The 18,150-nt window shown below is 49.9% G+C and overlaps 1 protein-coding gene across 1 annotated transcript in view; it reads left to right on the top strand.

Annotated features, from left to right (window-relative positions):
- The window catches only part of lrrcc1 (leucine rich repeat and coiled-coil centrosomal protein 1), a 173,503-nt gene that overhangs the window by 99,486 nt on the left and 55,867 nt on the right, over positions 1-18,150 (top strand). The window contains 2 exon segments of the mRNA XM_038809142.1: positions 2,412-2,551; positions 17,257-17,458. Of these exon segments, the coding sequence (XP_038665070.1) occupies positions 2,412-2,551; positions 17,257-17,458 (342 nt within the window).

Genomic DNA, 18,150 nt, shown 5'->3' with positions numbered 1-18,150 from the left:
TTGCATTCACAGATATTGGTCATTAAGCTGATGGTGGCAGTGCTGTCTTGCCCACAAGTCCAGACTCTGGAAGTTGCCCTTGCTGGCCATCTACTCCTATTGGATGGAGACAGTGGCATGCCACTGGATTAGTAATCCAGAGGCCCAGGTTAGCCCTCTATGTCACCATGACAGCTGGTTGAATTTAAATTCAATGAGTAAAACCTGGAATTGAAAGCTAGTCCCAGAAATGGTATCCATGAAATTACAATTGATTATTGTAAAAACCTATCTGGTTCATTACTGTCCTTTAGAGAGGAAATTTTCCATCCTTATCTGGTCTGGCGTACATGTGACTCCAGACTCAAAGCAGTGTGGTTGACTCTTAAGTGCCCTCTGAAATGACTGAACAAATCACTCAGCTCAAGGGCAATTAGAGTTGGGCAACAAAGCCTTTTCAATGACACACTCATCACATGAAAGAATTTTTAAAATCTCACTTTCGAGGGTAGCTCTAAACGGTCTTCTGTCGAACCATGGTGCCCCCCCGCCCCCTTCATGTTCAGTTCACCTGCATCATTAATACTTCCAAATCCACATCTGGCACTATTTGGATCTTTCTGGTGTACAGTTTGCAATAATTTTCATTGCAGTGAATCTTTTATCGAGCTTCCCTTTTAAGAGACAGCCTGCCTTTAAGCGAGAGCAGGCTGAATGTTCCATATGATTGACTAACAACACTGCTGGGACCTCTTACTATATGCAGAGCTCACTGGTAGTGTTAGGAGCAGAAAACAACATGAGAGGCAGAATGACTAGTGCCCGAACCATTCAAGGGAGCTGGGTACATAGATTTTATGTCTTAACCGTCTCCGACATAAGGCTGGACAGGCTACAATTTGCAGCCCCAATTGCACCTCCTGTTTTCAATAAACAAGATTGTCCATTTAAAAAAAAAAAACGTTTTCACCTGCAGCCCAGACCTGCAATATGGTACAGTCACACGTAGTTTTTTAAAAAGTAATTGTTTGGCACTACAGAACTGTACAGAGCTGTACAGAAATACAATCATCTTGCATCTTGCACTCATCAAGATAGTTCTGAAGAATAGCAATATGAAGGGAAAACAACCATTTGCATTACGCTGACAACCAATTTAAGATTGTCAGTTGGACTCTGTGGCATATTTGCATGTGCTGGAAGCTACATATATTAATACACGGGGTCCTGTTCTTTGAAGACAGAAAGAACATGTGCACACATTGCACCTGTTTCAGCTAGGCAAAATAAGTGACAACCACTTGTTGAAGCATTCCCTTGACCAGTCAGGTTTAAGCTGCCTGGTTTAAATTTCTAACGACACTTAGCAGTTAACTCTCAGTCACAATCAACTGGTGCATTCTCCATGGCAGTGCCTCTAGCAATCAGAGTCCTCTTGCTAACAAATTAGCAAACTTGTTTTTTTTTTACTTTTACATTGGTATTCTTGTGAAATGTCCTGATGCATGCAAGACAAACAGCTTCACCATGTCTGTTTTTTTCAGAAATGTACAGGTTTTGTAACTTTGAGTGAAGCTTTTTCAAGCTGTAAACTCTGGATTGCTAGTTGAAGTTTTGATCAGTGTCACAGGAAATTATGAGCTTTTGCCTTTGAAGCATGTGACATCAAAGCTTAATTTGTCCAGAACTAACTCAATTTGCATTGTGATTTAGGGAATGCTGATTACTTTGATCCTTTCCGATTTTTCAGTATAATATATGCAGAGAGTACAATTATAAATCTTTGACAGCTGTGGTAAAAAGCATGTTTTCTCCTAAAATGAATTGTAAAAAGACTGCAATATTTAATTACGTGTCTTTTAGAGGCTTTTCACAATAATTTCATTGAAGCCTACTTGTGACAAGTGATTATTATTATATTTATTTCAATAATGCTATGGATTAAGAAATTATTCTTGATTTCAAATATACCTAATTCTACATGACAATCACCTTCATAAATTTACAGAAAACCATACTGCGATATTCAGTTAAAGAAATAAAGTTAGCATTTTCAAAATGTAAACAATTTCTATGTTTAAAGAATCAATAGTGCTAAAAATCCATTGTTTATAGTCCTCTAAAGGAGTACACTCAGTTTAAAGGACTTTAAAGTATGGTTCAAATTTTGCTCCCGCCCAATGAATGAACACTGCGACCTGCCCTGGATGGATCATTGATCTTTTTCTGACACCGCCCTGGAATTCTTGAAGTCCCAACATATGGCATAAAATGCACTTATTTTTTCAAATGTTCATATTGTGTTCAAGTTTCTGTTTTATGCCAGTGTGGAAGAGGTAATGAAAATACTAGCAAACTTATGGGGATGTTCTACTCATTATGACTTTGATTTATTGTGACACTATAATGAGTTTAACAATTTCAATTCACAGATGAAACGGATTCAAGAAGCAGAGCTAAAAACTTCAGCAGCCCAAAGGGAAGGAGAGTTACTGCAGATTTCCCTCCATCAGCAGAAAGAAAAAGTTCAACAGCTTCAGGAGCTTCTTGCTTCCAGAGAGCAAGCACACAGGTATGGGGAGTAATAACTGTAGAGTTAATATTAATTTGCATAATTGAATAAAATTTCTGTTCTTTACTTGGCAATTGGGCACGTCTATCAGAGTATGCAAAGATTAGTAATTCTGTACAGTGCCACCATCATTAAACCAAGTTTAAAACCTTACACGTTAATAAATATATTTTTTAAATCTTATATTTAGTCCATTGGTTTATGTTATAGGAACAAAAAAGCTGGAAGTACTTAGGTCAGGCAGTATCTGTGGAGAGAAACAGAGTTGGTGAGGTCAATGAAAATCGTTCTGATATAAGGTTAATATTAACTCTGTGAAACCATGTGACTCCAAACACATCATTGTGGGTTGTCTTCTCTGAAAATGCCTCTGAAATGATCTCAGAAGCCAGTCAGTTGTATCAAATCGCTAAAAAGTCCGAAAGGCATTGTCCTAGTCACCAAAACCGACAACTGCAAACTCACTCCTGTTGACTCTGCAAAGTCCTATTTATTAATATCTAGACACTTGAGCTAAAATTGGGAGAGCTGTCTCCCAGACTAGTCAAGCAACAGCCTGACATAGTCATACTCGCAGTATCATATTGATTGGATTTTATTTATTGTCATGTGTACCGAGGTACTGTGAAAAGTATTGTTCTGCGTACAGTCCAGACAGATTGTTCGGTACATGAAAAAAACATAGGACATACATAAATACACAATGTAAGTACATAGGCACAGGCATCGGGTGAGCATATGGAGTGTAGTACTACTCCGAGAAGGTGCGTGACGAGATCAGTTCAGTCCATAAGTGGGTCTTTTAGGAGTCTGGTAACAACGGGGAAGAAGTTTTTTTGAACCTGTTGGTGCATATTTGCATTCTTTTGTATCTCCTGCCCGATGGAAGAAGTTGGAAGAGAGAATAACCCAGTGGGTGGGGTCTTTGATTATGCTGCTCGCTTACCTTACATCGACTCTGGACCCCATGGCATTAGTCCAAACATGGGCAAGAAAACCTGCTGATTACCAAGTACTGTTAGCTGATGAATGTTGACCACCACTTGAAGGAATCACTGCAGGTGGCAAGGGCACAGAATGTATTCTGGGTGAGGGACTTCAATGTCCATCAGCAAGAATGTCTCAGTATCACCACTGTGGACTGACCAACAAGAGGGAAAAACATACTTGACCTCATCCTTGCCAACCTGCCTGCTGCAGATGCATCTGTCCATGACAGTATTGGTAGGAGTGACCACTGTCAGCCCTTGTAGAGACAAAGTCCTGTCTTCACATTGAGGATACTCTCCATTATGTTGTGTTGTATATGGGATAGATCTCAAGCAGATCTAGTAACTCAAAACTGGGCACCAAACAATTCTGAGCTATCCGCAACAGCAGAATTCTACTCAACCACAATCTGTAAGCTCATAACCTGGCATACTCCGCAGTCATCCATTACCACCAAGCCAAGGGATCATCTCTGGTTCATAGAAGAGTGCAAGGCAATGAAGAGTGCAAAAGGTCATGCCAGGAGCAGCACCAGACTTAAAAATGAGTTCTCCACCGAGTGAAACTATAATACAGGACTACTTGCGTGTCAGGTGGCATAAGCAGCAAGTGATTGACAGAGCTAAGCAATTCTGCAATCAACGGATCAAATCAAAGCTCTCCAGTCCTTCCACATCCAGTCATGAATAGGGGTGGACAATTTAGCAACTCACTAGAGGAAGAGATTCCAGTGAAGCTCAGTATCCAACTTGGACATCACGGATACCTCTTCCCCAGCAGCCCTTAGTGCCAGTGAGCTTGACTGACCCTGCCTCCTGCTATGAACACATATTCTTTTGGTAACCACTAGAATACGAGACCCTGCCTGAACTAGATCTGGCATCCCCTGAGGTGTGACTATATCTGGGCTGGTGGAACATGCAGAAGACTGCTTTGGAGGCACAACAGGTGCACTTTCCTCCTCCTCCCAAATGTGCTTGGTACTCTGGGGGCTGGAGATACTGTTGGAAAGAGCTTCTTCTGGCCTTCCCCCAATCCTGCTGGCACCAGAAAGTGAGAGAGGAAAGAGCGAGTGACTGCCTGAGCTGTCTCTGAAATGGAGAAACGCATGACCCTTCAGTTTTTGTGTGACTACATTGTGCATGGATCCTTACTCAATAGAGGCTGTCCACCGGCTTCTCCATCTGCACAAGCTCAGTTTGGGCTTATATCGGCTGTCTGCTCCTTGAACTCCATTCAGGTAAGACACGTCCCATTTTCTCCCTCTCCTGTTGTGCTGCCGAGTACACAGCCAGATAAGTCAACGACTGTGAAGATGCCCTGTACACCATGCTATGCACTACTTCAATAAGCACACAGACCTTGCCCCTCCCTAAAACAGGAGTACACAGTGCTCGCCATGAATTGCCCCACAGCATGGCTGCACTCCATCACTGTCTGAACTCTCTAGCTCTTGACCGAAATCCGCAGACATCCAGGGCTGTCTCCACTCTCTGATTCATGAATGACTCCGACCTGCATTATGCTGATACTTCCCTCATTACTAAAAACTACAATTGTTTCCTTTCCCAACCACCCCCAAATAATCCCTGTGCAACTCCTCCCTCTGTGCCACATTAACACGGCCCTCCCATTCCTATTCCAGCCCATTCATACATGTGATAGCCCATTCAGCCCCTTGTTTGTCTGCGTTTCAGTTTCCCTTGTTGGGCTCCAACTTCCCACCCATGGCCTCCCCTCTGCCTGTCATTGATTTCCACCACGTCCCCCCCCCCCCCCCCCCCCCCCCCCCCCTCCTCTCACCCCACTCCAAAGCTTTGCAAAGCCATCCTTTGTCTGTTTTGATTCATAGAATTTACAGTGCACAAGGAGGCCATTCAGCCCATCGAGTCTGCACCGGCCCATGGAAAGAGCATCCTACCCAAGCCCCACACCTCTACTCCATCCCCTTAACCCAACCTAACCTTTTTGGACACTAAGGGCAATTTAGAATGGCCAATTCACCTAACCTACACATCTTTGGACTGTGGGAGGAAACCGCAGCACGCGGAGGAAACCCACGCACACGGGGAGAACGTGCAGACTCCACACAGACAGTGACCCAAGCCAGGAATCGAACCTCGTACCCTGGAGCTGTGAAGCAACTGTACTAGCTACTATGCTACCGTGCTGCCCCTTTTCATATTGCCTCCTTTTCCACATTTGCATTCTCTTTATTTGCAGTTATTCATGATTTTCAGTGATTTCCCAAAGGAGTTGAATGCTTTTTAATTGACCTCACTATTCAAATTTATGTTATGACACTGTCATGTCAACTGTTAGTACAAAATTATTCCCTAAACCGTCAAGGGTTTTTTAAACTTGTGTGTTGTTATCTCTTCTGGTTAATCGATGAATAATTATTAGCGACCCGGTAAGGATCCCACCATTCACTAGATGATATCAGAACTCGCTGTGCCATGCGTTAACAACGGTGAAAATAAACAGTCAACATGGGAGCTGTTTGGTAACTATCAAATTCCTTTACAGCCCTAATTGTAACAAATGCAGCTGCAATGACTGAAACAGCTGTGGACGTTGAATAAATCAGAGAGAATGTGTCCTTGCCTGTAGAAGGAAAGTATGGATCACTGAGCATGCTGTCTTTGTTAATGAAGGAAATGCTGGTTTGCTCGCAGCAGATGTTTCGGTCAGCACTTGCACAAGAACTAAAGGTCAATATTTGGAGAGGTACAGATGGGGCTGGAGTGACGCACGAGCTAAAAACGGGTTGGACGGGGTCAACTCTGTTTCAGCAGGTAGCGGGACCCAGGGCTGCATTTTGCCATCATCAGCCGGAAAAATGGCTGCTGCCAGGACTGTATTGTGTGAAGTATTAGAGGCACCAACACTAGCCATTTCTGGGACTTGCATCTGGAGGATGAAGATCCATCGATAGCCAATGCACTCCGGGAAGTAAGTGGGACCAAACATGCAGGTAGGCTGCCCACTGCGAGAGGGCCACTGAGGGCAGACAATGCCGTGGCCTCAAAGGTGGCCATTGGTGGTGCGTGGGGGGGGGGGGGGGGGGGTCTTCGATAGCCATGGAATGCAGTCTCCCTGCTTCATCAGCCAAATTCCAACCCATGTGTCTGTCACCAGAGGTCACCTGTGGTGTGTTTCTTGTTACAGTCTCTGTAGAGAGCAATGGCTTACTCCCCACTATCCCAATATGAGCTCAAGCTCCCTCCCACTTTCATTCTGCATGGTAAATGATAGAGTCAGCATTTTCTGGGTGCAGTTCTGGTTGGTTCTATCTCTTGCTGTCTTGTTCCCAGTTTACTGCAGAACACAGCAAAAAACGCCACCACTGCTGTCTGTCTGTGATATGCCTGGGTTTAAAGGAAAGCCTGTCGCCTAATCTCAGAATAGCTTACTCCACCCTCTTCTCCATGGCAACAGGAAACACAGTCGGCTGGATTCTCAGTTCTTGAGACTAAGTGTTGACTCCGAGGCAGGATTCGTGGAGTTCGACAACAGTAAAACTGGCGCCGCAACAGGACCAATTCAGCAGCTGCTAAAGGGCTAGCACTAGCGCCACGTGGAACGCAATCGATTCCAATGAGAGATGGCGCCAGATTTGCGATTGACACTGAGAAGGTTGACCAACTGCAGCCACATGTACACACTTCATTCCCCATACACATCATCCCAGCCAACAAGATGGCAGGAAGACGAGCAGCACCACGCTTCACTGACGCTGGGCTCGAGACCCTCCTGGACGCGGTGGAGGAGAGGCAAGTCAGCCTGTATCCCATCCCGGGAAGGAGGCTGCCAGCCGCCACCGTTCACCGTGCCTGGGTGCAGGTGGCAGAGGTGGTCAGTGTCATGCGTAATACCGTCTGGACCGGCCTGCAGTGGAGAAGAAAACTGCACGACCTGCTCAGGGTAGCCAGGGTGAGTAGGCAGTACTGTGCTCTGGCACCAGCCCTCATCCCACACACCCATAACCCTACCCCCACCCAAGTGTGTCTTATTCCCCCTCCCTGCACCACATGCTGGCACCCATACAGGCCACCAAGTCTGGGTGCCCAAGCCACTGAGGCCATCCCCTGGACTGCATGCGTCAGACTGTCTAACACTGTCATTTTCTGTTCTCTCTGTCTGTCTGTCTCTCTCTCTCTCTCTCTCTCTCTCTCTCTCTCTCTCTCTCTCTCTCTCTCTTTCCCCCCCCCCCCCCCTCCATCCGGCCCAGGAAAAGGCTGCCATAACCGCCGAGAGTGGTTACTTAGGGTTACTGCCAGCCCAGGGCCCCATGCCGTAGTGTAGCAGGTATGTACCACGGAGGGAGGGGGTTGCAAGTCAGGCGGATGGCCAGGGGATGTGACTGTGGGATGCGATGTCCGTGTCCATGGCCAGACCCCCCCTCCCCACACACCTGTCGGTAAACCTGGAGGCAATCACAGCATCCAGCATTGGCCCTGGCATACGTTATGCGGCCTCCCATCCTGCCTCGATCCCAAGTCCTATCCATCCCTGCGTCCCCCTGCCGTTCATTCTCCTCCTCCAGCACGTCATCTCTCTGCTGAACGCTGTTGTGGAGGGTGAAGCAAGCCACCACGATGAGGGCGACCATGTTAGTGCCGTACTGTAGGCCCCCTGCAGAGCGGTCCAGGCACCTGAACCGCATCTTCAGGATGCCAAAACGCCGTTCGATCACGCCCCTGGCCGTTGTGTGGGCATCGTTGTTGCGGGTCTCCGAGTCGGTCTGTGGCCTTCAGGTAGGCGTCATTAGCCACAACTGCAGTAGATTTCTCATGTCACCCAGGAGCCAAACCTCCCACAAGCCAGGAGGTGGGGTGAGGCGTCTCGAAGAGGACGGGAATTGTGTGTGCCGAGATGAAGGCATCGTGCACACTGCCCGGGTATCGGGTGCAGACATGCATGCTGAGCAGCTGATGGTCACATATCAGCTGCACGTTCATCGAATGGAATCCCTTTTGGTTTGTGTAGAGTGGCCTGTTATCTGCACATGCTCGTAATGCGACATGCATCCTGTCGATCTACCCCTGGACCCGGGCGGCGAACCTCGCTGTCCTGGCATCCTGGTGGGCTTGGCCCACATTGAAATGGATGTATTGTGCCAACTGTGCATATAGGGCCTCCGTGACGGCGCCGATGCACCCATGCACCGAGCTCTGAGATCTCTGACAGGTCCTCACTCGGCGCCTGGAAGGAGCCCGTGGCGTAAAAGATCACGCCGACCGTCACCGTGACCCCACATGTACCCTTCTCACGCCAATCCGCACCCCAGGCCCCATCTGGGATGAGCACCGCTGAGTCTCTGGCCCTGGCGTCCATCCCTGCTGCCAGGGCTTCCGTCGACTGGCGCTGCCCATGCCAAAGGTACGCTCCGTAACCCCCGTAGGGGGCTACAGTGGGCGTGGCCCTTGGGCAGGCCACCTGATGACCAGCCGGTGTGTGGTAACTGGGGGTGGGGAATGGGGGCACCCATACAGCTGGCCGGTGCCACTCTGCAGAACTGAGGCCAAGGTGGGTGATCAGTGGGGTGCACAGCAAGATGGCTGCCTGGAAGGCCGCGGCAATGGAGGTCTGTGCCTGGACATCGCCCCAGTTCCGTGGGGGTGATCCTAGCAACATGCCAATGGTATTTACTGTTTGTTTGTTCTGGAACTTATTGACGCCGCTGTCGAGGCTACAGAAAATTGCGATTTGGCGTGAAATCAGTGCCCACTGATATTGTCGTAGGAACCGATTCTCCACCCAATCACATTTCTTGATTCTGCCGTTGACGAACAGAGAATCCACCCATTAGCTTAGTACCTCGGTGGAAATGCTGATCAGTTATCGTTGATCCCAACTCTCTTTCATTGTTAACTGTATTTATTTGTGTTGCAATTTCCTGTCGATACAGTGTCGGTCTCAATGACAGGCCGGGATTTTCCAGCTCTTCTGAATCCCTGTGACAAGCCATTGGCTTTTGCATGGCTCGCCCACCCCGCCATCAGGGAACCAGCTGCATTGCCAACATTCTTGCTATATTTTCCAACACCTAGCGAATAGAAATGCTGGAGACGGGTTTCACAGCATCACCCTGGCAGAGCCCACCCTGTCTTTAAAGGGCACCCCAATCTAACAGTTAAAAATGAAAATCAAGGATTCCCGCGGAAACAAAGACCCCTTCCCACGCACAGGAGGAAACATGACCCCTGTCCCCATATAAACAGGGAAAACCCTCCCCTGCAGGCACAAGAAACCCCTCCATCTTGGCACTGCCCTGGCACAGTTGCTCCTTGGCATTGCCCCTAGTGCCAGGGGGCACTGTCGGTGTACTACCTGCAAATGTTCCGGGGCTGTAGTTTGTTCCCTGGCAGGTTCCCTTTGTCTGGTTCATGTTTTTCCAGTTCTGTTGTAAAACTTGCCTACGTGACAGATCCAAATCTAGAGGACAATAAGTGGGGAGCCTGCTAATGATATTTAAATGTGTAATAACTTGAAGAATTGGATTTGCCAGTTAACTTATAAGAAACAACAATTTATTACAACAATAAACAACTATTTACAGAATGCATTATAACGGTCTTTACGTACTCGGCTCTAGTTTCCAACAGCTGGGACAAGTCCCAACACATTCCAGTGAATTCCCAACTCCCATCCCTGATTGGACCAGTGGGTCACATGACCCCCCTCCGAGACCATCCCTTAAAGGGGCTAGCTGCTACAAAATGGTACCCCATTACATCACTGGTGGAGGCGGGGATGATTGCTTTGTGAGTTGCCACTGAGAATATCGGCTCTCGCAGGATTTTGCACTCCCGTCACCATTTGTACCCATGGCAAATGGGGGTGCAAAATCCAGACCAGCGTGTGTTAAAGAAGATGCACTCTTCCTTGCGAAACCTGTCACTATTAGGGTGTGATTTAACGGAAAAGCTTCAAGGTGTCATTTCAGGTGGGTTTTGCTGGGAGTTTCTCCCTGGCTCTGTCGGTGGATTCCTCACTGTTTTCTAACCACACTTGGTCTCTTTTTTGGGTCCTGGGAAGTTTCTCTCTGGATTAGCCCACATTTCGAGTTATTTTCGTCACTGGGGAGCTGAACTCGCTGACCAGACAGAGATCGGGCCACCATTTCGAAAGGGTGCCCAGATCTCTAAGTGGGTTTGAGGGTGTCGCGTGCACACCCCACCCACGGGTCAATGTCACCCCACCCCACACACACACCACCCCTCTCCCCCCCCCCCCCCCCCCCCCCCCCCCCAAATGATGACACCCCACTGTGGGATCACTAAAGACCCCCTTTTGAGCCCCCCTTCCAGGGCCCTCATTTCCAGTACCCTCCCTCCCGACAGACCCCCCTACCCCAACCTTTCAAACCTCCTCTCTACACTCCTCTCATGGGCATGTCCCCCCTCTTGGGCCCTGACCCTTGGCAGTGCTACCTGGGCACCCTGGATGGCAGTGCTCCTGCCAGCTTGACAGTGTCAGAATTGCAGTGCCAAGGTGCCCACATGCCAGGAGGAGGGCTAGGGGATCACCCTGCCCTGTCTCATACCACCCAAAAGCCTCTGACCCTCCTGAGAGAATCCCCCTCGCCCCCATCAGGGTGCCATTCCGCCTGGTCCATGTTTGTGTCGACCAGTACTAATTGGCACCCGTCTGGGGTCTCCCTGGGGAGGCTGGTAGATGCCAGGAGCCAGTTAAATCCGGGGTCAGCACACTTAAGAGGGGTTTTTAAAAAAAATAATTTTTATTGAAAAATTTTGAATTTATACAATAACAACGAACCATAATAAAATACCAAAAATAACAATAATATTAGCAATCATAAACATTCGCCCCACCTCCATGAACAACACAGCATATTAACAGCAACACAAATTAACACAATATTAAGTTACATAATAGAAACTACAATAAGGAACACCCCCCCCCCCTCCCCCCCGGGTTGCTGCTGCCATTGACCAAGATACCTATCTTTAAGCCAGGAAGTCCAGAAAAGGCTGCCATCGTTTATAGAACCCTTGTATTGATCCTCTCAGGGCAAATGTGACCCTTTCCAATTTTATAAATCCCGCCATGTTACTGATCCAGGTCTCCACACTTGGGGGCCTCGCATCCTTCCACTGTAGCAAGATCCTTCGTCGGGCTACGAGGGACGCAAAGGCCAGAACACCGGCCTCTTTCACCTCTTGCACTCCCGGCTCTACCGCAACTCCAAAAATCGCGAGTCCCCACCCTGGTTTGACCCCGGATCCAACCACCCTCGACACCGTCCCCGCCACCCCCTTCCAGAATTCTTCCAGTGCTGGGCATGCCCAGAACATACGGGCGTGGTTCGCTGGACTCCCCGAACATCTGGTGCACCTGTCCTCACCCCCAAAGAACCTACTCATCCTAGTCCCGGACATGTGGGCCCGGTGCAGCACCTTAAATTGGATGAGACTAAGCCTCGCACATGAGGAGGAAGAGTTGACTCTCTCCAAGGCATCCGCCCAAGTCCCGTCCTCTATCTGCTCCCCGAGTTCCTCCTCCCATTTAGCCTTCAGCTCCTCCACTGACGACTCCTCCACCTCCTGCATTACCTTCCCCTCTCCGACCCACACCCCCGAAAGCACTCTGTCCATCGTCCCCCGCAAGGGCAGCAAAGGGAATCCCTCTACCTGTCGCCTAGCAAACGCCTTTACTTGCAAGTATCTGAACATGTTCCCTTGGGGAAGCCCAAATTTATCTTCCAGTTCCCCCAGGCCCGCAAACCTGCCGCCAATAAACAGTCCCTCAATTTACTGATGCCCACCCTTTGCCACCCCCTAAATCCCCCATCCCTGTTCCCTGGGATGAACCGATGATTGCCACCCAATGGAGCCTCCATTGAGCCCCCTGTTTCCCCCCTATGCCGTCTCCACTGTCCCCAGATTCTTAGGGTCGCCGCTTAGGGTAAACCTCTTAGGGGAGAGTGGCAACGGCGCTGTTACCATGGCACCCAGGCTCGTACCTCTACATGACGCCATCTCCATTCTTTTCCACGCCGCCCCTCCCCCCTCCATCACCCATTTACGCACCATTGACACATTGGCCGCCCAATAGTACCCCAAAAGGTTGGGCAGCGCCAGCCTGCCTCTATCCCTCCCTCGCTCTAGGAACACCCTCTTCACTCTCGGAGTCCCGTGCGCCCACACAAAGCTCAAAATACTGCTAGTCACTCTCCTAAAGAAGGCCCTGGGGATAAAGATGGGCAGGCACTGAAAGAGGAACAAGAACTTCGGAAGCACCGTCATTTTGATGGACTGCACCCTCCCCGCGAACGATAATGGCAGCATGTCCCACCTCTTGAACTCCTCCTCCATCTGATCTACAAGTCTGGTGAAATTATGTTTGTGAAGAGTCCCCCAGTCCCTGGCCACCTGCACCCCCAGGTACCTAAAGCTCTCCCCTGCCCGCCTAAGCGAGAGCCTACCAATTCCTTCCTCCTGGTCTCCAGGGTGCACCACAAACACCTAAATTTAGTTTATAACCTGAAAAGGTCCCAAACTCAGCTAGCAGCTCCATCACCCCCGGCATCCCTCCCACCGGGTCCGCCACATACAGTAACAGGTCATCGGCATACAACGACACCCTATGTTCCTCCCCACCTCGCACCAAACCTCTCCACCTCTCTGAATCCCTCAACGCCATCGCCAGCGGCTCGATTGCCAGTGCAAACAACAAGGGGGACAGGGGGCAACCCTGCCTGGTCCCTCGGTAAAGCCGGAAGTACTCCGACCTCCTCCCATTCGTGGCCACGCACGCCATCGGGGCCTCATATAGCAGCCTCACCCATCTAATAAACCCTTTGCCAAATCCAAACCTCCCCAACACCTCCCATAAGTACCCCCACTCCACTCTATCGAAGGCCTTCTCCGCATCCAGCGCCACCGCTACCTCTGCCTCCCCCTCAATCGCCGGCATCATGATGACATTCAACAATCTCCGCACATTCGTGTTCAGCTGCCTTCCCTTCACAAAACCTGTCTGGTCCTCGTGTACAACCCCTGGCACACAGTCCTCTATCCTGGTGGCCAGGATTTTTGCCAGCACCTTGGCATCTACGTTGAGGAGAGATATGGGCCTGTATGAACCACACTGCTGGGGGTCCTTGTCCCTCTTTAAAATTAACGAGATCAGCGCCCGCGACATCGTCGGGGGCAAAGTCCCCCCTTCCCACGCTTCATTAAGTGTCCGCACCAGCAAGCAGCCCACTAGGTCCACAAACTTTTTATAAAATTCTACCGGGAACCCATCCGGCTCCGGTGCCTTCCCTGACTGCATCTGCCCGATCCCCTTAACTAGCTCCAGCTCAATCGGCGCATCCAACCCCTCCGCCTGCTCCTCCTGCACCTTCGGGAAAGAAAGCCCGTCGAGGAACCTCTCCATTCCACTCCTCTCCCTCGTTGGCTTCGACCGGTACAGTTCCCCGTAAAAGTCCTTGAAGACCTCATTCACCTCTACCCCCTTCCGCACCACATTTCCACTCTTGTCTCTCACTCCAGCAATTTCCTTAGCCGCATCCCGCTTGCGGAGCTGATGAGCCAGCATCCTACCCGCCTTTTCACCATGTTCAGACACTGCCCCTTGTGCCTTCCTCCACTGTGCCTCCGCCTTTCTAGTGGTCAGCAAATCAAATTTAGCCTGCAGGCTGCGCCTCTCCCCCAACAGTCCCTCCTCTGGTGCCTCTGCGTACCTCCTGTCTACCTCCAGCATCTTTCCCACCAGTCTATCCCTCTCACTCCTCTCGCTCCCCTCCCTGTGTGCCCGGATGAATATCAGCTCCCCACGAATCACTGCCTTCAAGGCTTCCCAGACCACCCCCACCTGAACCTCCCCCGTATCATTCACCTCGAGGTACCCCTCAATACTTGCCCGGACCCTCCTACACACCTCCTCCTCCGCCAACAACCCCACATCCAACTGCCACAACGGGCGCTGGCCCCGCACCTCCCCCATCTCCAACTCTATCCAATGCGGAGCGTGGTCGGAGATTGCAATGGCCGAATACTCGGCTTCCTCCACTCTCGGAATCAGTGCCCTACTCACCACGAAGAAGTCTATCCGAGAGTAGACCCTATGTACGTGGGAGAAGAAAGAGTACTCGCGTGCCCTCGGCCTCACAAACCTCCATGGATCCACCCCACCCATCTGGTCCATAAACCCTCTCAGTACCTTGGCCGCCGCCAGCCTCCTACCCGTCCTAGAGCTGGACCGATCCAGTTAAGGATCCAACACCGTATTGAAGTCCCCCCCCATGATCAGACCTCCCGCCTCCAGATCCGGGACCCGTCCCAACATACGCTTCATAAAGCCTGCATCGTCCCAATTTGGGGCATACACACTAGCAAGTACCACATTCTCTCCTTGTAGCCTGCCCCTAACCATAACATACCTACCCCCCTTATCCGCCACCACCTCAGATGCCTCAAACGACACATTTTTTCCCCACCAGAATCGCCACTCCCCGGTTCTTCACATCCAACCCAGAGTGGAAAACCTGCCCCACCCATCCCTTCCTCAGACGGACCTGGTCCGCCACCTTCAGGTGGGTATCCTGAAGCATTGCCACCTCTGCCTTTAGCCCTTTCAGATGAGCAAGTACCCTCGACCGCTTCACCGGCCGATTCAATCCTCTCACATTCCAGGTGACCAACCGAATCAGAGGGCGTTCCTCCCCCCTCCCCCGTCAACTAGCCATAGCCCATCGACTGCCCGCCCCAGGCCAGCACCCCCTGCCCGACCCAGTCCCCACAGCGACAACACCTCACCTCTGTCCCCCCCGGCCCCCACCAGCTCCTTCCTGACCCTACCAGCAGCAACCCGGTATTCCCCTTTCCCCCCCTCCCTTCCCCCCCAGGCTAGGAACCGTCCTAGCCGCGAACCGTCCTCCATTGTACATCCATGGGTCAGCTAACTTCTGCTGACCCCGGAAACTCCCGCCAAAATCCCGACCCTCCCAAAGTGGGATCATCCCCCATCCTGTCCCTCCTCCAGGCACCGCTCCAGCGCGGGGAAGAACCAGTTAAGACCCCGGCTCCCCCCGTCATCGTCTCCACCCCCCAGCCCCGCAGCGCAGGAAACCAGAGGAAAGCCCGCGCTTTCGCACTGCCCCACCGCACCCTTCTGACGCAGCTCCCAAATACCAGCCCCACTCCATACCCCCAACCCGACATAGAATACAACAAACCCCCCCAACCCTCCCCGCAAGATACAAAACTCAAACAATGCCCCACAGCAAAAAAAACATAACAGAATAACACCCCCATAAATAACCATATCAAAATTGCAAAAGTACTGAAAAAGAGAACACAGCAACAGCAGAATCCAGCAATAAAGTATTACAACCGACCCCGCAACCCCCAACCCCTAGTTCAAGTCCAGTTTCTCCGTCCGCACGAAGGCCCACGCCTCCTCCGGGGAATCAAAATAATAATGCCGGTCCGAATAAGTTACCCACAGGCGTGCCGGCTGCAACATTCCGAACTTTATCTTTTTCTTGTAAAGCACCTCTTTCGTCCGATTAAACCCGGATCGCCGCTTAGCCACCTCCGCACTCCAATCCTGGTAGATCCGTACTATCCCATTCTCCCAATTGCTGCTCTTCACCTTCTTGGCCTAGCGCAGCACACACTCCCGATCACTGAACCGGTGGAACCTCACCAGCACCGCACGCGGGGGTTCATTCTCCTTAGGCCTCCTGGCCAGTACTCTGTGTGCTCCCTCCAGCTCCAAGGGCAGAGGGAAAGACCCGGCCCCCACTGGCGAGTTCAGCATCGTAGCCACGTAGGTTGTCAGGTCCGACCCCTCCAGCCCCTCCGCAAGGCCCAAGATCCGCAGATTTTTCCACCTCTTGCGATGATCAAGCTCCTCGAAGCGTTCCCGCCACTTCTTGTGGAGTGCCTGTGTCCCTCCACCTTACTCACGAGGATCCCGGCCTCCTCCTCTCGTTCAGTGGCCTGCGTCTGCAACTCCTTGATGGCAGCACCCTGGGTCGTCTGAATCTCCGAGAGCCTTCTGTTCGTTTCCTGCAGAGAGCTCAGTACCTCAGCCTTGAAGTCTGCAAAACAGCGCAGGAGACCAGCTTGTTGCTCCAGGGCCCACTGCTTCCACTCCTCTGGAGCTCCGCCGGCCGCCATCTTGGATTCCTTCCCCCGTTTTTTCTGGGGAGCTGCTGCCGTTTTTTCCCCCTTTCCACTCCGAGTTTGAGTCATGGACTGCGGGGAAAGTCGATCAGCACACCTTCTCCCACCGGGAGACGTCGAAAAATTTCCGTTTTGGGCTCTAAAAAGAGCCGAAAAGTCCGTTTAAAACGGGAGCTCCCAAATGTGTGGCTTCCTACGTCATGGCCGCCACCGGAAGTCCTACTTAAGAGGGTTTTAAACCCACATAAGCATGTGAGATCTAGTCCCACTCATTGTGAGTGGGGTCCTGATCGTGACGCCTCGCGAGATCTGGTTAGATGACGCAAGGCATACTGGCTGTCGGGAAGCCCGGGGAAGGCCTCACCCAGCATCTACTGGTCACATCATGCCCCCATTCAGGCGCAACGCAACCGGTGGATCACGTCCTTCATTAACATGTTGATGTCTTGCTTGGGAATTACTGAATAGATTGTATTGTTTATTTAAAGTAAATTTGAAATATGTCACACTATTAACAATGTAAAATGATTTTTTTAAATTCTTCCGTAGGAAAGAAATAGAATCCAGAGTTACTTTGAGTGGACCAGAATTTCATGCTGCTTTGTCCAGAGAGGTGGCAAAAGAAGAAGAAAGACATGCTCAGCAATTGAAAGGATATCAAGAAAAAATGGACCTATTAAATCAGCATTACACTACTTTGGAGGATGAATTTCGCATGGCTCTTACCATTGAAGCAAATCGATTTAAAGAGGTAATTAAAGGTCCTCATTATATTTTCAGGAAAAGCTATTTACAGCCCATAAGAATCAGTTAAATTAAAATGTGTTTATATTGGCAACAATCATTGAAATGCTTAAAGGTCGGCAAAACGTATTAAATTGTTTTAAGCCCATTCCAAACAATTAACTCATGCAATTAAGTCATATACATAAAAAGGATCAATTATTTATATATTATATTTATATAGTATATAAAATGTAATGTAAATTACTTCAGCAATAATTTAGAATTAATAAAGAATTGTTAACAGTCCAAGTAGATACACACAGCACTGTTTTAATATTCTTCAAAACAACTGGCAGCACAGACAGACTAAGGGTTTCAAACAGATGAATCTTTAAAAAACTGAGGACAAGTTGATCAACGAAATACATACAAGAATCCTAAATTTTACTAACATGGATATACAGTGTGTTATAACCCTACAGGGGGCCCAGGGATCTGTAACGTCAGAGCCCCTGTGGCCTCACCTGAGTACGATTTACCCAGATGAAAGGGGCAAGGCTACCCCCTTTTTCCTAGGAATGCTGGGACATGCGTACCCCGGAGACCCTTGGGGGACTAGGAGGTGTAAATACTAAGGAGAATAAATCGAAACTTTTCTTCAGTCGTCACTTCCGAGTGGTCGCTTGCCTGAGACTTTACACAGTGCGAAAGAAAAGA

Source organism: Scyliorhinus canicula, chromosome 10 (genome assembly GCF_902713615.1).
Source record: "Scyliorhinus canicula chromosome 10, sScyCan1.1, whole genome shotgun sequence".
NCBI lineage: Eukaryota > Metazoa > Chordata > Chondrichthyes > Carcharhiniformes > Scyliorhinidae > Scyliorhinus > Scyliorhinus canicula.
Note: the sequence above shows the minus strand (reverse complement) of the source record. Positions and strands in the feature narration are given on the sequence as shown.